Below are 24,894 nucleotides of genomic sequence, written 5' to 3'. Positions count from 1 at the left end.
TACTTTACCATTTATTCGTTGCTGATGACCATAGTTCTCACATATTTGCACTAATTTCGTTGATCATGAACTTCTGCTGATTTCTTTCTCTTAAAATTTGTTTGGTTGATTTGGAAAATTGCAGTTGTTGATTCCATTGTTGTGAACAAAGTTACTACAAATTAAAACTAGTGCTTAAGAGAGCAAGTTATATATCTGCCTCTGATTTGATCTGCTTGCATGATTATCCCTGCTACTCCTCTGCATTCTGATAGGGATTGTATTAGGATATCGAGCGTATATTAGTAATTAGATAGGAAGGCTGATACGGAGATACTAAAAACCAAATAATTATCAAACATGACTCGTCGAAGGGGTTGTTGGGTGTCGTAATTTAATAGCTTTTCTTCTTGCTCGTTCTTGGTTGTTCTTCTCAACTAGTTTCCTCATACAAATTGGGAAGAAAACAAGTACAAACTCATATTCTGGATGCTAAAAGTTTTTTGAGAACTTCTCTGATTTCTGGGTAGGTGTATGGTTAACTAGTTTATTGGTAGAGGATTCTCAATTAGTTTTTTGTGAGAAGACCCTGTTCATATATGGTTAACCTTTTCAGTTTCTAAATGATCCGAGCAATTCAAACCTAACAAAGATGGACTTAATCTCGATTCTATCTTGATATTAACGAAAATTTCTCAAAAAATTGTAGTCTATTAAATACTTTTGTGGATATTTTTTACGAGACGTGCTTGACAATGTACGAAGATATTGATGCATCGACGGATATTTTGTTCTACACCGCAGCAGCTAACAACTTGTGACTCGATCGCTTTTTGCAGGTCAGGTGGCCTATATTCTTATGAAACAGATCTGAAGATGGGATATTCTGAACTCTTTTCTTTCCTCCCTCCCAGTTGCCTTTGTAAGTTAGTAGCTGCTTTGCTGTGTTGTGAGATGTAAATACTGTTCCTTGACCGTTCAAATATAATTGTAAATATTGTACAAATTTGTGATTCTTTTGAGTCTATAAGAACAGCTAATATAGCCTAAGCTAAATTAAAAATTGTAAATATTGTAAAAGAAAATAAAAATATCAAGAAAAGAAAATAAAATAAGAATGTGAGTGGCACCCCACAATTATGTTAATAGATTAAATTTTTTTATGGCACAAATTAATTTTTTTAAAAAAATTAGGATGTAATTTAATTTTGTAAAAAAAATATTTGATTTTTTTTTAATTAGTGTTCAAATATTAGAATGTAATTTAATCTGGTAAAAAACTATCTAATTTATTATTATTTTTGTATTAAAAAAAATAGAATGTAATTTAATTCTGTAAAAAAATATGTAATTTAATTTTTTTTTCTAGTGTTAAAAAATTAGAATGTAATTTAATTTTTTTAAAACATTAGGTTATTTTTTCTCCGTTAAAAGATGGTAATGTAATTTAATTTTGTAAAAAAATATTTAATTTACTTTTTTTTTTCTGTTAACAAATTAGAAGGTAATTTAATTAGGTAAAAAATATCTAATTTTGTTTTTCATTCGTGTTAAAAAATTAGAATGTAATTTAATTTTATAAAAAATATCTAATTTACTCTTTCTCTAGTATTAAGAATGTAACTTAATTTCGTAAAAAATTAATGAATCATAATAAAAAAAATATATAATATAATTTTGAACCTAATTTTAAGGTTAAAAATTTGACAATTAAGCACATATTTTGATATAGCTAGCGAGCAGGGACAAAATCTCTCTACTCTTTCAATAAACTCTTGACTTTATTTAGGAGCGGGTCTCCTCAGTGACCCATCCAATGTTATGACAAGGCTTTGCTTAACGGTAGTTTGCACGACTCATTTCCCGTTTTAACAGCCACAAAATTAGGGGAGAACCCACCTACGTGTCTACTAATGCTCTCGTGAAAACCTAAAGCAGTAGTTAAATAATATTTGTTCCTAAGCGCAAAGTGCAGCAATCAATTAGGGTTCGCTTTTATTTGGTAGCTTTAGAGAGATTTTATTCTTCTTCTAGCTTGTAGCTGCTCTTAGCGGGCGAGTCGAGTTACCATTTGTGAGTTAAATGAAGATCTATATATAATTAAAAAAAATTTAATAAAATTTAAAGAATTAAAATAATTTTGTATTAAAATTAGAAATGTTAGATTAAAATGTTGATCATTAATATATCCACCTTAGTTTGAATATTCCTAGGATCAATATGTTGAGAATAAAGTAAAATAATAATAATAATAAAAAACAATTATTTTAAATAAATAAATAAATAAATAAATATTTTTGTAATTAAAAAAAGAGCCCAAAATGGATACCCATATTTTCAAAGGCCCCTTCTTCATCGTCTTCTTCATGTCCAGCCCACTACTCGCAGAGGTCGCATAGTCCCCCATTTTCAACTCCATCGAACCAACCTCGACGTTGGAGACTCAGTGTGACGGAAATTAGGGACAAATAGGGTTTCTCAACGATGCTTCATGGCTGACATTTGCAGAAACGTGCTGTGTTTTTGGCCAATTTTCATTCCATTTTAATTCACCCAACCATTTCCCTCGCACAAAACCCTAGGGCACACCAAGCTGAGGGAATCAACTCTCCGGGTTCTCCAATAATAGCCCTACTACCTTCCAATTTCATCACTCTCTTCGAAATTCAGGTGATTATTGTGTTTCTTGCTGCTTCCCGGTTCAATTTGCGAAACCCTAGAATTTTAAATTTGGGGATTTTCCTGGGGTGCAATGATTCTGTGTTATTCTACCTTAGGGGTTTTAATGGCCGCATGATTGTGTTTCGTATGTGTCATGCATTGTGATTGTGTGCATCGAGGTTAGTGTTGCAACCTTGTTGATTCAGGATTAATAGCCATGGGCACGAAATTTTATCGTGCTTTGATGCATATGAATAGAAAATTTCGTCGAGTTTGTTCGAATGGTAGGTTTATTGTTTCTGAAGCTTCATTTTATCCGTCATGGACACGCACGTTTGGGAATTTACAAGACAATCAGTTGCAGCTGCCATGCTGTAGCGGGCACTGTAGCTGGTTTTCATATTTCACGTAACTCATGTCTTGCCTCCTAATAATTAATTTAATCTATTTAGTTAATTCACTTATTGTCTTTTAGTTGGTTCTTCTAATTCTTGTTTCTTAGAATTCTACCTTCGCCCAAATCATTTTGTGTTTGTGCATTCTCAGTACGGATGTATTTTTACTTTTAGCTATTTAAATCCATGGTGTTGCGCTTAGAACAGCTCAGTCGTGTTTTGTTCTTTTGCTATGTGTGCGTTTCCTGTTAGAGGGTAGGTATCTTAAGGTTCTGCCCAAACTAGACTTGGTAAAAGGATGGGACACATTGTTTTTTTTTTTTTTTGATAAGAAGAACGAGACACATTATAAATCTTGGAACTCAAATTTAAGTTGGTTAAGTACCCTTCTCTGTTCCATGGATTGACCTAGTGATCTTTAAGGCCAATTAACAAGTGTAAATGGTTTAGGGGATGGGTTCAAACCATGATTGGTACCTATCTCGGATTTAATATTTTTCAAGTTTCCTTGGCAACTAAATGTAGAAAGTTAGGTGGTTGTCCTTTGACATTAGTTGAAGTGTGCTTAAGTTGGCATCGACACTTGTTGATATCTAGAATAGAGAAAAGGTACCTATTGGCTCTTTGAAATTTTTGTAAAATCTATTTGATAATTTCGAGGGTGAAGTAGATTGCCAAAAACATATAGATGTCAGAGCACTTGGTCTAACATTACGAGCTTCAGCTTTAGAATATCTTTCAGTTCATTGATTGTCTGTATAGTGGATTGGAATTGAGTTATTGGGATCAGAAGAAACATTTTCAAGCAGAGTTGTATGTGATGGAAAATTAAGATGTTCTTCATAAGATGGTTAAGATCGTAAGAAACTAGTTATTTGTACAAGAATACAGTTCTTCTGCACTTGAAGATTTCTTTGAATTGCGACTCAGCCAATATACCACTATGCATATGTTGTAGTGGTTGTTGGCATTTTTGTTCTTGGGCTGTTTCTGATAACCCGAGCAAGTGAAAAAGTTGTTAGAAAAGTTGAAAGTCTTTAGAGGCTTTTCTTTCGAGGATGGACAGAGGGAAGAAAGCAATCGTTTAATCCATTCCTTGCCTGGTTAGCTGACAGGCTTGGAGAGGTCATTGCTGTTACTATTAACCTACCATAGTTGGCATTTTTATTCTTCTTCCCAACAGCATGCAAGCTTTTCCTGTGTTTGAATCAAGCAAGAAAGCCACAGGTTTTTTGTTGAATTTTTTTTGCCCAGATTCTTCCTTAAAGCTATTTTTGACGCTTAATTCTGTGATGGGGGGAGGTACATTGGAATTTTATAGCTGTTTGTTTGGTTGTAGATTGGAGTGTGCTTCTATATTAGTGTCTGGTGGTGGGGATTTTCTCTACCTTAGACCCTAAGTTTTTATTGTTGCTATTTTTCTCTTTATACATTCTTTCTAAAAATTGTTGGTTAACTTACCATTTTGGTCCATATACTTCGAATTTCAATCCATTTCAGTTTCTGTACTTTCAAATGTCCAAATTAAGTCACGTACTTTCAATAAAGCTTAAAATTGATCCCTACTGTTTGTTAATTGTTACTTTTCTAAAAAACTAGTCTCTGTTTACCTTCTCTCTATAAATTTTGGAAGTATGTTCACATTTTTGTCTTTTCTTACATAAAAATTATTATTATTATTTAACTGATTTTGGGTAACAATTAACTTCAAACTAATGATAGAGACTAGTTTTAAGATTCAATGAAAGTACAAAGACTAAATAGAATGATACCGGAAGTTCGTAGACCAAAATGGTATTTTAACCAAAATTGCTGTTGCATTATTTTCTTTCCGTAGAAAAAGATATTGGATTCGTTATGTCAATGTTCTACCACTTGTATGGAGGGAATGATACCTGTAGGTTTTCTTTGTACAAGATGTGAAGATCTTCTTTGTTGGGATATGTAGTTTTGACTTTAACCACCAGTAGCGAAAGGAGCAAGCTGCAGATTGGGTTGGCCACTCATCTAGAATTTAAAATATATAATATTCTTCTAATTTTTAGATAGTTGTTGTGGAATGAATTAGGTGATTGTCTCATGAGAACTATTGAATGTGTGCACTCACAAAGTGGTTTGGCACTCAGTCATAAACAAAAGAGTAGCTTTGTATGTGTCAAGGATTGTAGTGTTACTTTTGTTAGGTGCTAAAATATCTTATTTGTTTTGTTTTAGTATAGGACACAAATGAATATTTTATGTTGTTTTAGATCCCTTAAAGACACATAATAGATATTTTCTAATATTGAAAGATATGGTATTAATTTAAGGTGTTATAGGTTTTTCTTTCTTAGGAGCTTTGGATAGTTTTTGTACCAGCCATACATGATGTGGGTGTATAAACTATATTCCCTAGGCTGATTATATAACTCAGTCCCTAATGCTTGTTTCATTTTTTAGTTTTGTTGCTAATCTTTTATAATTTCAATTTGATTTTTCATATCCTTGAAAATTTTCAAGCAAGTCCTGAACATTCCTTGTTTTAGTTGCTTTATTTTCTATAACAACGAGCAATTTTGATTTCAAGCTGGATAAGTTACTGTTCCAGGTTACAAGGAGTGAGTAGGGTTCTGATATTACGGGCAAGTATAATAGCATTTCTTTTGAGAAAGAAATGTAATTAATTTCAGTCACCAGTGGTGGGTTAAAAAAAGGATCTTCAAATAGTGATTCGAGTAGAAAGTGCATAATACAATACCATTTTAATGGGCCTATTTGCTATAACAGCATGCAATTTTCATGTTAGGTAAGTTACTATGTTCCAAGTAGTATGAAATGAGTAGGCTTACATTTTGGGAGAAAGTGGTAGGCTTATTTCATCAAGTTTAGATAATTTTTTAATTCACCTAAGGCAAAAAATATATGTTTTAGTATACATTTGAGTTTTTTATTTTTATTATTTTATTTTTTTTTATAAATTAATCCCTATTGTTATTGAAGTTTTATGAAAAACTTTTGAACGTAAGGGACTAGATTGGAACATTTTAGACAATGGGGACTAAATTTTAAAATATGCTTAAAACTTTGGGACTGATACAGATATTTAGCTAATTAATTCAATGTCATAAAATTAAATGTACTATGATGGCATATTTTCATTTTATCTGTGTATTTTAACGTTGTGTGTTAGTAAAAATTTGATTGAAAAAATCTATATATTGAACAATAAAATGGAATTTTTTAAAAGATTTGGGACTAAATTGAAAATGAGAAAATCATAAGAGTTTTTTGTTGTTGTTTTTATTTTATTTTATTCTTTTAGCCTACTTATTTAGCAATCCTAGAAGTGATAGTGTGTCTTTTCCTATTTTTAGATGATGCTTCTGTGGTTTTATTTGCCTATGATTCTTCTTATTTACTCAAGGGAAAACAAGGAGGAGCTGTTGCATCGATTTTTGGGACAATTTGAGTTTAGTCCGATCTACACAACAGACATCTTTTTTTTTCCTTGAACTCTACTGGTTTACAGGCTGAGATGATGTGGTGCTAGGAATGCTTGAGTACCTATATCATGAGCTTTATTTTTCATCCCAGGCTAATTGACAATGGTTTGCTCCACTGTATGTGTGTGCTTTCATTTATATCGGAAGTATAGTTCAAGTTACAATGTGCCTGGATTTGAATAGTTTCATATGGTGGTTGATGTTGAACTTAGGAATATAACCTTTTGAAACTTTAATTAGTATCTGATTTTTGATTGTATTCTATTATGATTTTTAAAGTTTTGTGTTTTACTGGTTTCGATGGATAATATTGATGAGAGGAAACTATTGTAGGTAATGATGCAGGAATGCATGGATGCTGCTGAAGCGCTGGTTTCATAGTAAATGCTGAGGTTGATTCCATGGGAGGAGTTGTTGACGGTGGAGTTGGAATTGGTTTAAATACCTCTCCACGCAGAGCAGCAATTGAGAAGGCTCAAGCGGAGCTTAGGTTCCAATTTCCATTTTTTTTATGTTTCCACATTTATTCAATTATTTTTGCACTGCAAGTTCCATATGTATAAGAACATAAAAACAACATTTGTGTGCTGATGACAGACAAGAGTATGATGTTCGTGAGGAAAGGAGGAGGGAACTTGAATTTCTTGAGAAAGTAAGCTTATCTGATATTTTGTGACACTGTTTTGTTGCCCGTTCCTTCTATAATGGATGATCACCTTCTATCAAAAAACAAACAAACAGTGGATGTCGCTTGAAATACTTTTCTTGCCTTTTAGGGTGGAAATCCTTTGGACTTTAAGTTTGGGAATACCACTTCTGCTAGTCATTCTGCTTCACTTGCTGATCACCTTCCTGACCAGCTCGGTAATAGGTATATCTTTTTGTCTTCTATCATTGGATTAAGTCTTTTGCATTACTCAACTGTCCTTTTTTCCCCTTATTCCATGGTCTTTTCTTTCATATTTCAGTGAAGCTAAGGGTAGCTTTGTGTTGACTGCTTCACCTCATGGGGACTCTGTTGAAAGTAGTGGCATACCAGGGGCCCCAACTACCTGTGAACCAAATAGTGCTGATAATCTTTTACTCTTGCGTGTTGCTAATGAACTACCTGGAGGGGAAAGGAACTCGAGACGACCTAGTTCGAAAGCTACTGTTGCTCCATCTGAACAATCATCGCAGTTGGATGGTAGTCAAAATAACAAGGAAACAGAGGATTCTGCTATTTTTCGCCCTTATTGTAGAAGACACCGATCTAAGTCAAATAGAGATGGTGGTAGATCTAGTTCATCCGATATAGACAGAAGTCACGGTGGTAATACATTGTCATCAGCTGCTCGTCAGGAATCACGGGAATTAAAGGGAACGGTACCTGGAATGTGCAATGAAAAGAATCAGACTCGTTCTAATCCAAAGTCCTTCAGTTCAAATGGTGATAGCATTTTAAAAATGGTAACTGATGATGGTCGATTGGATATGGAATTGAATGGCACTCGTGATCCTGATACAATTACGGCCACAATGAATGGCAATCCCCCTGACAGTGAGTTTGACAATTCAGCTTTGAGATGCCCAAAGGAAAGTTTGCACCATCAGCCATGTCAAGTCATAGCTGAACAAGCTCGTAAAGGAGTGGTGTCCCAGGGACCTGATGTTGTTCGGGAAAAAAGAGAGTTGGTACCAGACGTTGTTGAACACCCAACTTCTGTGGCTGCTACCAGAATTGAAAGTGAAAGTACGTCTGCTGGTGTACATGGATATGATGAATTGACAAAAAATGGTAAAATGCCTAATGGAGGTCAAAATGGAAATGTAATATTAGGGACAAAGCAGTTAGATTTGGTGTCTTCTTCCAAAAAAAGTAGACTAGGTTTAGATGTAAATATGGATATTGATATGTTTAATAATTCAAGGAAAGTTGATTCAAAGAGAAATTCTATCAAACAGTTACCAAGTTCTGATCAAACATCATATCAAATTGGTAATGAAGGGATGTTGGAAAATGAAGTCGTGGCTTTAGATAATACTCTTGTTCCTCATGACCACCACAATGTTAGACATCAGAACGCCTCTAGCAGTGGTTCTTTCTCTAGAGATGGAATAGACATTCGTACTAGTAGACCCAATATTGTATCTGATGCTAAGGAGGTGGAACAGAGTGGCAAAAATGGACTGGGAATTGATGAAAAGAAGAGTACTGTTTTGGGTGAAGATTCTAAAGAATGCAAGGAGAAACTCATCTCAGAACAAACTGAAGTCCCTCTGGGCTTGTCCAAAAATGAGATTCGTGAGGATACTGTGTCTGGAAGGAATTCATCTGCTTTATTTGATGTTCAGAGTTTTTCTGGTCGTGAGTTGAATCAGGCAGGCAAGGCTTTTGAAGATTCTATCCTGGAAGAGGCAAGGATAATTGAGGTTGTCTTTCATTTTTTTCTTTGGATTATATAAAACTTGACGTGCATAGTATGGAATTCTATGATTAATTTCTTTTCTATGTTTTTGAGGTTTGGCTTTGATGCTAACAGGCTAAGCATAAGCGGATTGCAGAACTGTCTGTTTATACACAAAAGTTAGAGAGTCGGCGAAAATCTCACTGGGATTTTGTGCTAGAAGAAATGGCATGGTTGGCTAATGATTTTATGCAGGTAATTTTATCGATATAATACTGAGCCACAGATGTCTGGAGAGTGAAGTCAAGTTTTAATGTTATGGTTGAACTATCCACGAGAAAATTATGTTCTCCAGTTGCACCATCTAACATCTGTTATCTTTTGCTTATAGGAACGTCTTTGGAAGACAACTGCAGCTAGTCAACTATGTCACCGTGCAGCTTTTGCTGCTCGATTGAGAAATGAAAAACAGAAGAAGTTTGGGAAGATAAAAGAAGTTTCCCAGTCCTTGGCGAAGGCTGTCATGCAGTTCTGGCACTCTGTTGAGGTGCTTTTATATAATAGTATATATTTTAAAAATCACATGGTTTATCTAAATCTAGGAAGATGGTATAACGAAAGTCTCTTATTAAGACTCTAAAACTTCCCATTGGGATACAAAGTAGAAGCATTTTTCTGCTTTCTGTTCTTGTAGAATAGGTTTAACCACTTGCGTTGACTCTTTAGTTTATAGTTCCTGTTTACTATTGCATTTTTTTTTGGTACCTGTTCAGCTTTCTCCATTTCTTCTCACATGCAGCCTCCATGGTTAGTTTATTTGCACCTTCCCCCGTTTATTTCTTGTACTAAAGACCAATACATGCATGTAAAATCTATTCAGCGGATGTCCTATCATACCTTTACCCATAGATGTGCACCATAGCATATGTTTTAATTGTGTGTTGTCATCCTATTGTATGTTGTTATGGCATAGAAGTGCAATTTTCATCTCATTTCCCATAAGTAATATAACTTGATTAACCAGTAGTATTAAAAAGAAATTCTTTTTTTAGCTTGTTTTATTATCTCGTAATTATGTGTCACAATGATTGGCCAGGAGCCAAGCCAAGAGTTGGAGCTGCAACACCAAAAGAATAGGATCTCTACATCTCTGAAGGAATATGCTGGGCGGTTTCTAAAATGCAACAGTTTTGTTTGCCCTCAGCATGCAGAAGCACCAAAAACCCCTGACAGGACATCTGACTCATGGCACCTTGAAATGCCATCGGAGGAAAACCTGAAAGAGGCATGGACTGTAATAATAAATGTCCTAGCTGTTCTTTTTTTGTTTCTACATTTGCACCCATCATTTAGTCTGCCGTGCCTTCCTCTAGTCCCTTCTATCTCGCATAAGCATGTCCGTATGCTAATATGTTCTTGCACTATGTTTTCTTCAGTATAAATATGTTTTTTGTTATATCTATCACTTATAAGACCATGGAATATTTTGTATGTTTCTTGTCTTTAATCTTTTAAATTAAGAGGATGCTAGATTGACTTTATGATTGATAATTTATGAATATTTACGTATTTAGCTTTGACTTTACAGGTAAGCCTTTTTTATACAATTCCAATTGGTGCGATGGATACATATAGAAGATCTATTGAAGCCCTTCTGTCGCAGTGCGAGGTTGGCATCTCTACCATTACTGTTTGTGGATATTGATGTGATGTATGCCTTCTTTTTCTGTCCAAGGAGAGAGGAATTGAGGATGAATATTAAATCACTTCTCTCCGTGTCTCCTCTCTCTCGCTTTTTAGTACAATTACTATACTATCTGTTAATAACCTTGGATTTATTTTTGTTATTTAATAATTGAAACTAAGCCATTCCATGTGTGATGGATTGTTTTCTGGAAACCTCAACACAATCTTTTTTGAAACTTAATTGACTTCAGTTAATATTTAGTCAATTGGTTTGTTAGTTCTTGCTCATTTGCTGAAATGAAATTTGCAGAAAATTGGTAGCTGCACGAAGGATGAAGTTGAGACTTCATTATATGATACTTTAGCAGGTAATGCTTGTTATTCATGAATTATTAGTAGTTCCACTAGCAGGTAATGCTTGTTATTCATGAATTATTATTAGTTCCTTGTCGATTGACGTTGTATGGTTCTGAAGCTGACTTCTGAAATTTTATTTTTGATGTTAAGATGATGCATTTGATGATGACGGCGAAGCATGCATGCATTTTGAAAGTAGCAAGTCATCCAAATATGTGCAGAAGAAAAAAAAGCACTTCATTAAATCATACACTGGGAGACAGTATGAAATGGGAACTGATTTGCCATACGGACGCGGTGCAAATGGGACTCAACAGTCTATGTTAATAGGAAAACGGCCTGCTAGTCTTATTGTCGGTTCAATACCAACAAAAAGAGTGCGTACTGCTTCAAGGCAAAGGGTTATAAGTCCATTTAGTGGTGGAGCTTCCATGGCTTTGCATGGTCAAGCTAAGACAGATGCTTCAAGTGGTGACACCAATTCTTTCCAGGATGATCAAAGTACTTTACGTGGTGGATCTCAACTCCAAAAAAGTATGGAAGTTGAGTCAGTTGGGGATGTGCAATATGATTCTGCAGAAACATCAGTAAAATATAAGAAGAAGAAGAAGGCAAAGCATCTGGTACATATAAGCTCATATATTGAAACTAATGGTTTCTTGCTGGTACAGGGTTACCTATTCTCGTTTTTATTCCTTCCGCACTGTCTAATTGTTAAGTGAATATGGTTGTAGGGCTCCATGTATGACCGCAGATGGCAGTTAGACTCTACCGTTTTTAGTGAACCGGTGGGTTTATGCTTTTTTTCATTTAAGTTTTGTTACTCCGGCGTGAATTTCTTTTTAGTCATCTTCATTTATTGATTGCAATAGTAGTTAAACTTCCTCCCCTTCAATTCTTCGTAACTAATGTGGTGAGTCTGCACTATTTCAAAGTTAAAACTAATGTGAAGCTTGAAGGTTTTATGTCGAAATGCCTGAGGGAGCATATTAGGTTAATGTGAATTCATTAATCTCACATGAACACTATAAATGGGCAATTAAATTACATCTCGTTGCCATACTACATTTAGTTTTCCAATGTAACAAGTGATATTAAATCCTAGGTAGGTAGCCACCATGACTTGAACCCATCCCCTTTAAGCCCTTTAACTACATGGTCCTTCTTGACCGCTAGCCCAATCCATGGTTGTTGCCTTGAAGACTTTTATCTTGGAAACTAGCTGTATTAAAAGTATGAAGTGAGGTAAGCTGATTATATCAATGCAATTGATACAGGGTATAAATCTTTGACGCATTAAGTGGTTTTTGATCTCCGCTAGCTTCTTTTTGAAGAACAAAGTGTTTTTTCTGGGGGGGGGGGGCGTGGGGAGGAGTTAGGAAGGACCGTTGTAACTGTCGAGCAGAATTGGCTTTAACAGAACTTCCTTGTTCATTTTTGGTGGATGAACAATGAACACAATTCTTGATTAATTGGGCGTGGGTGCATTTAGTTACCAATCCTATCAGGATGATCTAGGAGTATTGAAGATTCTCAACCTTGAAGCCATTTTATCAAAATTTATTTTTATATAGCCAATTTTTATTATTAGTTTTTCTTTCGTGTGCCTACCTGGAAGTCAAAAGCTGTAGTTTGTCACTAATTTTCTGTTTGAGCCCATGTAGCTATCCTCACTGGCACAATTCAAATAATCTATGCACATTAGTCTCTCACGGCATTAAAAACCTTGGTAATGAGAATTTGGAACTTTCTCAAGCTGAGCTCAACTATAACTACATGAAAAAGTGGTCTACTGGTAAATCATACAATTTGGTGTATTCCAAATTGCATGGCTTTAACGTTACTGATATTGTTCCCAAGTAGTGGATGCTGCAGAATGCACTAAAACTTCACATGAAGTTATTGCATTTATAAATGAGTAATTGCTAATTTTAACTAGCTTAATAGATAAGACATCTGTTACCACTATATTTGATCTCCTCCTTGCCCAATGTTGGAACTCTAAATTTTCTGGTGGCTAGTTCAGAGTATGAAAAGAAAATGATACTAATCAGTGAGAAAAGAAACTCAATAGGGGAGATTTTGTATGGTTTTATTTGAACAAGTCTTCCATTCATAACTTGCAACACAATTTGCAGCTGGAAAAAGTGTCTTGCCTCACCTTGAAGAAGATGAATATCCATACTTCTATTGTGGAAGTCCATCCCATTGGAACATCAACCCTTGCTTTAACTTCTTTAATTCATATGAATAATTTATGCATTGAATTAATTACATTTTCTAAAAGACTCAAGGACGTTATTTGTTATTACTATTTTCTATTTAGGTGGAACAGATGAAGGGACATATTTGTAATTTCATTACAGCGGGAGTTGTTTGTAGTTAGCTTGCAGTTTCAAGTTAGTTGTTGGTTCTTGCTGCCTGCTAGTTTCTAAATAAAATTTCTTTGTTTCATTTTGCGAGGCATGAACACATTACTTGATTTTGTATTACAAAGTCTTGGTATCTTGGAGTAAATGCTATAGCACTTATAGTATCTCTACTCTTTTTAACTCCTTTGATTTGGGCATCAATGAAATTTATTTCTCACCAATAAAAAAAAAGTTCGTTTAGCTCAGAAATCTGTGTAAATGCTATAGTGCATGAGTAAGTTCCAGTGTGTATCCTAAAATTGTTATAGAATTAGCATTCTGTTATCAAATGTGTGTTGTTGGCTTAAGAGTATTTTATTGGTTTTGTCTTGATTTGTTGCGTATTTGGATATTGACCACATTCTTGGTTCCTGATGATTTGCAGAGGGATAATTCCAAGAAGAGACTGGATAATCATCATTTTGAATCTAATGCAACTAGTGGTATTTTATTTTTCCTTTTCTCATTTTTTCCTCAGATTATATGTTTATTTATTTATTTATTTATTATGTTATTTGTTCACGATCCTTATAGGATTACATGGGCAACATAATGCCAAGAAGCCAAAGTTAATGAAACAATCACTTGATAACACCTTTGACAATATAAATCCAGTGTCTGGATCCATACCTTCTCCCGTTACATCCCAAGTCTGTAATATGCCAAACACTAATAGAATCATTAGATTGATTGGTGGCCGGGATAGGAGTCGAAAGGCTAAAGCAGTAAAGGTACTTTGTCCTTTTTTGGCCCCTCGTATTAATTTAAATGTCTGGAATCTGTTCTGATATTTTGTATTCAATCTTGGGATTCTTTGTAGATGTCTGATGCACAGTCAGGTTCTGGAAGTCCATGGTCACTATTTGAAGATCAGGTATGTACCCTTGATACTCTTCAAAACCATGCTAATCTGCTTAGCTGCATCTCACGGGAATAGTTGATACAACTCTTTTTCTATATTAGGCACTTGTTGTGCTTGTACACGATTTGGGTCCAAACTGGGAACTTGTTAGTGATGCGATTAACAGCACGCTACAGTTGAAGGTAAAAAGAAACTTAGTTTACTTTTTTGCATTGGCTTGTGCTCAATATTGTATTTGGGTTCCTAAATATATATAAAAAAATTTCTCAATATGCTTGTCTTTTTATTGGGTGCTTGTCTTATTGTCTTCCAAAATATTAGTGTATATATCGCAAGCCTAAAGAATGTAAGGAGCGTCACAAGTTTGTGATGGATAAGACCTCTGGAGATGGGGCTGATAGTGGAGAAGATTCAGGCTCATCTCAGCCCTATCCATCTACATTGCCCGGCATTCCGAAGGCAAGTATTCACCTATCAGCTTTACACATGCACACACACAGAGGAAAGGGTAGATGAAACAAAATTGTTAAGGAACATTGGAACATGTCCTAAGTGCCCCATGCTGGTTGGTTCTTGCAGGGAAGCGCAAGACAATTGTTTCAACTTTTACAGGAACCCATGGAAGAGGACACTCTGAAGTCGCATTTTGAAAAAATCTTTAAGATTGGGCAAAAGCAACATTGTCGAAGAAGTCAGGTTTGTTGGAGTTTTTACTTTTTGTATGTGTATCTATAGTAAGTCAAGCCCCTTACTTCTACTGTTACATGTTGTATTCCTTCTCATCTGAGGACAATTGGAAATTTTTAATATTTTTTCTGTCGCCTCTTACCTGCAACTGAATATCCAAGCGAGAGATGTTTGCTATCTGCAGCAGGAAATTTTTATGAGCTCTACTGAAATCTCCCTTCTCCCCTTCATATAATCTTTTCTGAACTTCCTCTCCTCCAAGGCCCCTACCCACACCACACAATCAAAGAAAAAGGGAAATTAATAAAGTCCTCCACTACAGAACTGATATACTTCAATGCTGTCTCCGAACTTGATATATCCCTCCATGAGTTTTCTGAGTTAACCTTAGAATTTTTAGACACAATCCAATAGGTCCTTTTCTCTACCGTATATGTAATAATCTAATGGCAAGGAGAATGATGTTCAAATGAGCACCTCCATAACCATTTTGATAGAAGAGCTTCATTTTTTCCTCTTTTGTGTTGACTACTTTTAAGGAACTGAGACTAGTTTATTCTAAGCTAGCAGCACTGTATCTTGTTCCAGCTTGTGATATGGATCCACATTCCACACAGGCACCAATTAAGAAATTCTTAATATCCTTCAACTTTATCAATGGAACTCTTGAGTAGTCAAAACTTGAGATAATAAGTTGGAAAATTAGCAACTTTGGCCTTGCCTTGAAAATGGTGTTGTGCAACGAGCTCCAAAGGATGCTAACTTGTATGATGACTTCTGTTATTAAGAATTTAAAAAATTCGGATTTGAATTATGCATGAACATTCGAGCAATTAACTGATCCAAGTCTTTCCCTTTTTCTTGACACATCAAGCCATACTGAGGAGATGGTGAGAAATGGCCTTTTCTTTTTTATCCTATTGAAGGTACCAAGTTTTCTATGTCAAGAAACCAAGTGAAGGAAATTTCTTAGGGATCTTGTAACTTACATATGCAAAACACTTATTCACTTAATATTAAGTTTTCAAAAGTAGGGAGAAACTCTGCAGAATTTCCCAAGTTGATTGAGAGACACCCTCTCCGTCTTCTGAATAAGCCATACTAAGCATTTTTGTTACAGTTCCAGCAGCATGTAAGCATCCATAGAAATAGTTGTTTTCTCTATTCTTGAGGACCAGTCTTCTATCAAGTTCAGCTGTAGTTCAGAACTGTTGGGGAAGTTTTTAATCGTAGTTTTAAGCAAATTTAAAATCTTGGTGTGCTGCTTATTCTTGTAAAGGAATAGTTTTTGTCAGTTCAGTGCTCTCTGCCTTTTGTATTTGTTTATTTTCTCCATAGTTTTTCTTAAAAGATGGATTTCTTCTCCAAAATTAAGAGAAGGCACTACATCTTATGAAATGGGATATAAAAGTAAAGGAAAAAAAAAAAAAAAAAAAAGGAGTACTGAGCATTAATGGTAGTCTTATCTTTCCTTCCTCTGCTACTTTGCGCTGTAGTTAGAAAAAGTTTTTGGTTGCAAGTATAAACAAAAAATTTTCCACTGTCCAATTACCGATCTATTCTAATGATGAGCTCATCTGAGAAAGCTTCAAGAACTTCTGTATGCAGCAAAATGTTATTTATGACATGGCCTGGTGCCTTGTCTCAAAGTTGGCTGCCAAGCCTGTACACATAAATATAGTTTCTGTGAATTGGTTTATTTTGTTATTACCTTATCTTTGAAAATTTGTAATGTTACCTATTTTACTATTTGATGTATTCTAACCTGTACCATGTGTGAAAATGGTAACCAGGAACCTAAGCAAATAGTACAACCCCACGGTTCTCATGCTGTAGCCCTTTCTCAGGCTTTCCCGAACAACCTGAATGGACTGATTTTAACGTAAGTTTTATTTAATTAAACTTGTTGGATTTCTGGATTCCCATTTTGTAATAGTTTGCCTGCTGTTCTTTGTTGGAATGTATCATAGCTAAAATTGATATACTAATTTTTCATATTTTGTATTTTCCGAGACTAAAAATAACCTTTTCCCCCTCTTTTATCTGTTCGGATGAAGGCCACTTGACCTATGTGATGAGGCGACAAGCAGTCCAGATGTTCTTCCAGTTGGTTATCAGAGCCCCCATGCCAGTGGAATGTCTATGGCAAATCAGGGTGCCGTAGCATTAGTTCTTCCTAACTCGGGGGTGAAGGTTTCCTTACAAGGGTCTTCTGCAATGGTTCAAGGAACTAGCTTAACCACTGCTTCTGGTTCACTCAAAAACATCAGGTATTTTGCTATCATACTTTTAACAATCCATATTTTCTGTACCTTCGACAAGTCACTTCAGCTTCTCAAATCTCATGATTTCACATGGCATAATATACTTTACAGGGATGGTAGATATAGTGTTCCAAGGACATCATTGCAGGTGGACGAGCAAAAAAGAATTCAACAACATAGTCAAATGCCGTCTGGAAAAAATGCTCAGCAACCTCACTCATCTGTATCTCTGAATCATCCAGGAAATGAGCGTGGGGTGAGAATGTTATCTGGTGCAAATGGTTTGGGCATGATGTGTACAACGAACCGTTGCATGCCTGTGTCAAGGCCAGGATTCCAAGGACTTACCTCATCATCACCTGTGTTAAATTCTGGAAGTTCTTCCAGTACTGTAGGGATGTCAGTTCCTGCAAATATACACACTGTTGCTGGTTCTGGCCAAGGGAATTCAATGTTGAAATCTCGTGAGACGTTGCATGTAATGCGGGTAAGTAATGAACTTTCATCGATTCAAGATTGCATATGCTTTACTGTCTTTATACGATTGTTTCCTGCATTTTAGTTATACATTGTACTACAATCTGTGGTAGCCAGTATTGTGACAATTCATACCCAATGACATATTGTTAGAAAAGTAGATGATATCATGCTCAGTGTTTTGAAGTGGGCTTCCCAAGAATGCGAGGGGTATGTGCCTCGCTTCTCCCTCACTCAAGTGCACCAAGGCATTCTTCAGTGCAAGTGCGCATTCTGCAGTTTGCTTTGTAGCTCCATTTTATGTTAATTTTAAGTTCTAATTTTTTATTATTATTAATTTATTATTCTCCATACTATATTTTTCAATATAAAAACATTATTTAAGTTTCTCAATTACGTGCCACATGAGAAAAAACCGTTGCTATTCTTTGTGTCCTGCGCTTAAGCTTCATAGAACTGTTACACGTTTGTGTGCATTTGCTTTAAGAAACACTTATCATGAATCGGGATGCAATGAATTACTTTCTGTCTTTTACTTTGTCTCCAATCATCTAAATGCTATATTCTACAGAGAGAAAAATAAAAATAAAATAACTTATTTTTCTATACAACTTATTTTCAAATTGTTGAGTTTAGTGTTCATATATCATTTCTCATGTCCCGAATAATTATTTTGTAATTTTGTTATCTAGATGATCTCACTACTCTATTATGTTTCTAGGCTGGCCAAAACACAGAGAATCAAAGGCAGACGATGGTTCCAGAACTTCAGATGCAAGTCTCTGGGAACAACAACAGACCATTAAATGGTTCAGGTTCTGCCTTCCCAAATCAGACACCACCACCACCACCACCACCATCTATGCCTTCATATCCAGGCCATCTCCAGTCGCAGCATCAAATGGCGTCACAACAATCTCATGCTCATAGCAGCTCTCATCATCCACATCTTCAACCCCCAAATCATGCCATAGGTCCACAGCAGCAGTATGCAATGAGGTTGGCCAATGAAAGGAAGCTGCAACAACAGAGATTCTTGCAGCAGCAACAACTGCAACAAAAACAGCAGCAATTTTCTACATCAGGTTCTCTAACACCACACATTTCGCCACAGCCCCAACTTCCCATGACTTCTTCAAATAGCTCGCAGGTCCATCTGCAAACTTCATCGCAGCAGGTCTCTTTGCCTCCTATAACCTCATCCTCCCCAATGACACCCACATCATCACAACATCAAATGAAGCATCACCTCCCACCTCACGGATTGAGCCGGAACCCCGGAGCCAGTGGGTTAAACAATCAGGCGATGAAGCAAAGGCAACAATCTGCCAGGCATCATCCTCAACAGCGACAGCAGAGTCAGTCTCAACAGCAGGCTAAACTTATGAAGGGAGTAGGAAGAGGAAGCATGCTGATGCATCAAAATCTCACGGTTGATACTAATCTTGTAAATGGCCTTAATGTACCTTCTGGTGATCAACCCTCTGAAAAAGGGGAGCAGATCATGCTGTTGATGCAAGGTCAAGGCTCATATTATGGATCTGGAGTAAACACAGTTCAACAGTCAAAACCATTGGCTCCTCAGTCATCAAGCCATTCTCAGCTACAGAAAAATCTTGTTTGTGCCTCTGGACCACCCTTATCAAAACCAGTTATTCAGATGCAAGCTAATTCCGAGAAAAGCTCTCAAGGCCAGGTTCCACCTGTTTCCTCTTGTCACACATTGTCAGCTTCACATCAGGATGCTTCTGCATCAATAATATCTTCAAACCACCCTCCTTCACAACCACCTCAGAAGCAGCTGAATCAAACACAAACAAGTTTTGAGAAGTCCCTTCAGCAGAGTTCTCAAGGTATCTCTGATCTGAGAATGAAGGCTCAGACTGATCTAGCTCAAGCTGACCAGCAGACACGTAAACAAGCTTCTCAGGTAGGTACGGATAAAGCAATGCCTCAAACATCTGCCACTGCAACTGATACCACACCAATTACTTCTGTTTCTTCTCAGTGGAAACCATCTGAACCTGTGTGTGATTCTGATGTGCTGAAGTCAAAATCTCAGTTGGGTTTGATTGGTAGTTCACCTCTTACAAACTTTTCTGGGGGTGAGCCATTACCTAACAACCTGGGAGTAGGCCCTAGGCAGTCCTCTCGTGCCTTGCCTTCTCATGGGCATAATGCTGGGCTACAGTGGCCACAGCAAGTTCCATTGCAGCAACCTCCAAATCGATTTGCCCCTTCCCAGCAGCAAGAAAAGCAGCAAGAGGCCTCGTTATCCCAACATCATCAACCTCTGCAACAGCAAGCTCATCATCAATCACAGCACAAGCAAGCCGAGCAAGCTAGTTTGTATTTGAAGCCTGAAAATGCTAATATGGAATGAAGCAATCTGGTGATAGAATAGTGCCGAGTCATTTGTCCGGCTGGGGTTTGGTCAGCATGCATTCTGTAAAGGCAGCGTACAGGTAAATAATATGGCTATCAATCTCAATGAATGCATTATTAACCTAGGATGAAGAAAAGGAAAAAAGAGATTGCCTGTTGTTTCATATCATGAAAGGATAGGCTTGCATGATTGAATACTTTCATTCCCTCTCAAATGCTCGTTCAGTGAAGGGTGTATTTTGAAAACTAGTTTCATCAAGTGTTGTTTGTTTGTTAAAACAAGAAACCAAACTTTTCATTGAAGAAATGAAAGGTGATGAAGGCGCAAATAAATGAACTCCCAGAAGGGTGGAATAAAATAGTAAAGAGGTATTTGTAAAGGTGAAATATGAAATTATGTGGTAAGAAGAATATATGAGCTCAATTTTCAACCTGTGCTTTTATTTGCCAAAATTTTTCAGGTATTTTGTCACACCATTTAGTCATTTTCCTTAGCTCCACTTGCACATATAAGGCTTTATATTCACCTGTTTAACCATTTTCTGGCGTTGGAATTTTGTTGTTTCAGACATTCTTATTGTAGAGTGAAGAACATGATTTCATCATTTGTTTCTATTATTTTCGCAGATGAAGCTGGTTAATTATTCACGATTGAGGGCTTCGCTAGAGAGGAAGTGGTGGAACACGTTCTACTTCACAGATTGAAGTTTTCATATGGGATAAATTGTTCTCTATTCATGAGACCCATCCCTAGTGCAGTTCAGGCGATGTCCCTTGCCCTTCCCTTCTCGTTTCCTCAAGGTAAAATTGAAGATGGGAAGGACGATATTGCTGCATTGTGATTTATGTATATTACCACTGGCCTAGTTTTGGGAAGATAGAGACAGATGTAGAGGTACGTGTACAGGGTCTTATCTTTCCTTTCTCATAATTCTCTATTTTTCCGTTGTCTTGAGGCTCTTCAAGTCACCCGTCCTTTTATTAGAGGGCCTCGTTCCTTTTGGAGTTGATAGATTAGTGCATGTATTGACATTAATAACCATTAAGAGGGTAGAAATCATTTCCGAGGACAAATGCCTCCTCGGAAAATTTTGTGAATATTAGGTTTTTGGCGTCTGCATTATCAGTGCCTTCTAAACTAACCATCCATCAGTGCATGTGCACCTGTAGAAGTATTGTATTATGTAATTGTGTACCCAATTTTATAATGCAACAAGCTTCAGTAACTGATCCATTTCTTTTTTGCTGTTCTAGAAGAAAGAAGCCTTTTCTTTGAGTTGCGGCTGCTAGATTCTCTGACCCATAGTTTCCCTTAGATGTCATTTTCTTCTGTTGTCTTTTCTAATTCTTCATGCCCCCGCACATGATTTCAATGTCAATGTTGTCTGTGGTAGTGGGCATCTTCTTTGAGGTCACTTTTATAAAAACTTCCCTTTCATTCTTGATATGAGACTTCTAGGAGACAGTTGGCTCATGGTTTTAATGAGCTCAAGCATTGGAAGCTTGAATCTATATGATGTGTTCAAATTGTGCAAAGAAATGAAACCCATAGAAATCTGGGTTTGTAAAATGCTTCTGTATGGTCCGTCTAGATTTATGATTTGTAAAAGTTTGTATGTAGTATAAAGGTGAGTTTAATTAGCAATTCTTGTAAGTTGTGATGGACAAAATCAGGTGTCAAATAGAAACTTAGCTTCATAATCCTGAGCTTACACCAACTTTACTTGGAAGTCAAACACCCCTTGGTGATTTAGAAAACATTTGTGATGTATATTAGTAACCCGTCTTTGTACCGAAAGGGATTTGAAGCTGTGATGTGTGGGATTGACCAGGTCTCAGCCTACCCTCTAGACCAACTGCCAACAAGCTTTGGAATGTTTTTGTAAGAAACAATCACATTTCCTTTGGTGCTTTGTGACATTTACTATGGTTCTTTGTAGACAGAAGGTAGGATTTGGCATTATGATTCTTCACTAACTCGTATGAGTGTATTAGGTTGGATTGGTTGTGCTATTGATGAGATTGCCAATGTATGCTGGTGACAATGGTTTCATCTTATTATATGATTGTTCAATGAATGTAATTTCTTGAAACATGGATTTCAGACATCTAACTGTCCCATGTTTACTATTTATGGACTGCCCAGATGATAACTGCTTAGTAAACAAGGACTCTTGGCACTCTCCTTTTTTTTCTCTTCGATCTTTTTTTCTGTTATAGTGTGCAGCCATCTTGTTATTCTCATCTTCGGATTCATTGATCTAAAGCTTTTGGAATGCAGCAGAATTCATGTTTCCAAGGGTCTGTTAATGGTTACCAGAAGTTAACTTTGATCTACATTCAAGTCCAATTTCTGTAATTTGTCCAAATTTTGTTAAATAGTGAAGAAGTTTAAATCTTCAATTCTGTTCATTTCACAGCAGTGGAACGTTCGAGGACAGATGAATTTGATTCTTTTAAATCAAGTGACTCTGGTATGGCCTTGATACCTTGCCAAGTTAGACTTGTTCAAGACCGAATCTTTCTCGAAATAAAAAGAAACGCTGAATCCAATATTAGCAAATGATTTCAAGTTATGTTGACCCATTACTAAAGATTTGATAATCTACCAAACTATGATTCTTGTCTTTTAAGAATCACAGTTCTACAATTTAGGATCTGTTGAAGTAAAGTGATTCTTGTATCTAGAGACTTTGTGGGTGTATAAGGGTATTACTAAAAGAGAGTGAAAAGAAGTAGAAGAAGAAGAAGAAAGGGTGATGCTTTGATTGAAAATACGAAATCTGTAGCAGTTGGACGAAAATTGATCTCAAAAAAAGCAGATGGATTGGGTTTGGAATCAAAATTTGAGACAGAGAAGAACAGATTCATAGTAATACTGAATTAGTCTGAACAAGAGCCGTTCTGAATGAAATTGGTTAAAATGTAGGAAACTAAAAAGAAATCTTTTCTTACAGAGTTAGAAGAGGATCCCCTTCTTCTGAAGAACAAGGAGCAAAAATCTTCAAGGATCATGGCCAATCTTCAGCCTCTTGGGGGGAGGAGATCCGAAAGCTTTTGCAATTGAATTCACAATCTTCTTTTCCGATTCTAAAATCATCTCAATCCGCCTGTTCTCCATCGCAATTCTGTTCATCTCCGCTTCCTTCATCATCTCCATCTTCAAACTCTCCATTCCGACCAATCTATCGGCGAACAATCGAATCTCTGCCGCTAATTTGGAGCACATCTCTTTCCCTTCCTCAGCTACCGCCGCCTCTCCTGCCAGATCCTCCTCCGGAAACCTGGAAACCCTAATGTCGGCTTCTTCTTCGTCGTCTTCGTCGTCTTCGCTAGAATTTCTATTTCTCCTTCGTGAGGAAGATCCATCAAAAGCAATCGGCCGACGGAGTATGTTGCTAATGCTCTTCGATTTACTGTGATTCTTCTCCTCTTCCTCGTAATCGGAGTTGTAGTTATCAGATTTCTCAGCGGTTTGGTCTTCTTCGTCGTTATCGAACGGAATCGAAGACATCGGACGAGCGGAGATTGGTAGCGGACCGCGTAATAGGTTGTTCATAAGTTCGAAGTAGAGCCAACGGGAGGAAGATTGGGTGCCGATGGCGAGACGGTGTTTCTCGGAGCGAAAACGCTGGCGGAGCTTCTCCATCTTGTGGCGGCACTGAACGGACGTTTTCGAGGGATCGAAGTGGCTGTAGCCGCAGCGGGCGGCGACAGTGACAGCGACTTCCTCCCACTGGCTGGACTTCAACTGACCTCGTTCGAGAGCGTACCATTTCTCTTGGTAAGCCTGGATAAGATTGACGGTCTCCTGGTGCGTCCATGGAATCGGCTGGACTTTCTCAGTGGTTGCGACGGTGGAGATGGATTTGGTAGAGGAGAGTGGTGCCGGAGGAGGAGTGGCCATCTGATCAGACGATTGAGGGGTTGGAATTTGGTGAGGATTTAGAAATTGAGATGATTATGATCGGTGGCGACAATGGCATACGGCGGCGGCGGCAGGTAAGAGGAGCAGCAGCAGCAAATTAGTTGACATTAGATGAGAAACAATTGACAATAGGTTGTTGGGGGAATTTTATGGTGCCTTTCAAAATATAGCGCTTTGATAATTTTGTAAATTTTAAAAACTATTTAAAAATTATGTAAGTTGGACACATCGATCACATTGGATATTAGCCGCTCAAGGATCGTCACCTTGTCGGTCTGGGACGTTTGGGTCACAACCTACTATATGTGTTCATAGCATGGTTGTGACTATGCACTATTCGATTTAATATGGTTTTAGCTAATAAAATCGAATTTTTCAATTTTAGAAGGTTATAAATTGAAAAAAAATTCTCGACCTGTTATGTTTTCTTTAATTAGACCAAAATGAGTTATATTCACCGTTAGCCAATCCTTTAAATAAAAATATTTTGTTTATCAATATATGACATCCAACAACTTTATTCTTAAATTATAGATTATTTATTTCATGACTTAAATATAATTTTCTTTAATAGTTTAATATTTTAATTAGATACTTAATAATGATTAAAAAAAATAATTAAATAGTTATTTGATTTACCATAAATATGACGTATTAAAAGAAAAAAAAATGAAGACTCGACTTGTTTAAGATTTAAAAATTTGTTAATATTTATTTTTGTTTTTAAATTTAGCTAAAAAATGAAATATTGTCATAATAAAAATAAAACTGGAAATTACAAAAATAAACTACCTATTTTTTAAAAATTTTAAAACAAAATTGATAGAAAATTGTTAGATTAAAATTGATATAAACGACGGAATGTGGGGGTAAAATTGGCTTTTCAGTTTTTGTTTTTTTTGTAATTATGAATTATGCTTGCATTTTTCAAAA

The 24,894-nt window shown here is 36.3% G+C and overlaps 2 protein-coding genes across 2 annotated transcripts; one reads left to right on the top strand and one right to left on the bottom strand.

The window, feature by feature from the left end:
- Positions 1 to 2,312: 2,312 nt before the first annotated feature.
- On the top strand, positions 2,313 to 21,263 carry LOC111498014 (chromatin modification-related protein EAF1 B-like). Its single transcript, XM_023149062.1, has 23 exons — positions 2,313 to 2,649; positions 6,851 to 7,007; positions 7,115 to 7,169; positions 7,294 to 7,388; positions 7,486 to 8,929; positions 9,040 to 9,159; positions 9,296 to 9,451; positions 10,001 to 10,198; positions 10,493 to 10,573; positions 10,901 to 10,958; positions 11,098 to 11,570; positions 11,682 to 11,735; positions 13,744 to 13,801; positions 13,893 to 14,089; positions 14,179 to 14,232; positions 14,322 to 14,402; positions 14,542 to 14,679; positions 14,800 to 14,916; positions 16,701 to 16,789; positions 16,965 to 17,177; positions 17,283 to 17,658; positions 18,370 to 20,113; positions 20,661 to 21,263. The coding sequence occupies exons 2-22, from the start codon at positions 6,919 to 6,921 to the stop codon at positions 20,029 to 20,031; spliced, it is 5,808 nt and encodes a 1,935-aa protein (XP_023004830.1). The 5' UTR covers positions 2,313 to 2,649; positions 6,851 to 6,918; the 3' UTR covers positions 20,032 to 20,113; positions 20,661 to 21,263.
- Positions 20,256 to 24,104, bottom strand: LOC111498017 (trihelix transcription factor ASIL1). The gene is made up of 2 exons (XM_023149064.1): positions 22,989 to 24,104; positions 20,256 to 20,279 (listed from the first exon to the last, which is right to left on the bottom strand). The coding sequence occupies exon 1, from the start codon at positions 23,938 to 23,940 to the stop codon at positions 23,038 to 23,040; it is 903 nt and encodes a 300-aa protein (XP_023004832.1). The 5' UTR covers positions 23,941 to 24,104; the 3' UTR covers positions 20,256 to 20,279; positions 22,989 to 23,037.
- Positions 24,105 to 24,894: the final 790 nt, after the last annotated feature.

Source organism: Cucurbita maxima, unplaced genomic scaffold (assembly GCF_002738345.1).
Source record: "Cucurbita maxima cultivar Rimu unplaced genomic scaffold, Cmax_1.0 Cma_Scf00024, whole genome shotgun sequence".
Classification (NCBI taxonomy): domain Eukaryota; kingdom Viridiplantae; phylum Streptophyta; class Magnoliopsida; order Cucurbitales; family Cucurbitaceae; genus Cucurbita; species Cucurbita maxima.
This window is presented reverse-complemented; position numbering and strand designations above follow the sequence as displayed.

What these genes read in the sequence shown, in the direction of transcription:
- LOC111498014 (XM_023149062.1), top strand. Translation starts at nt 6,919, where the DNA reads ATGGGAGGAGTTGTTGACGGTGGAGTTGGAATTGGTTTAAATACCTCT. An exon ending in AACTTGAATTTCTTGAGAAA is followed by an intron (nt 7,170 to 7,293) that starts GTAAGCTTATCT and finishes CTTGCCTTTTAG; the next exon opens with GGTGGAAATCCTTTGGACTT. An exon ending in GGTTCACTCAAAAACATCAG is followed by an intron (nt 17,178 to 17,282) that starts GTATTTTGCTAT and finishes TATACTTTACAG; the next exon opens with GGATGGTAGATATAGTGTTC.
- LOC111498017 (XM_023149064.1), bottom strand. Translation starts at nt 23,940, where the DNA reads ATGGCCACTCCTCCTCCGGCACCACTCTCCTCTACCAAATCCATCTCC.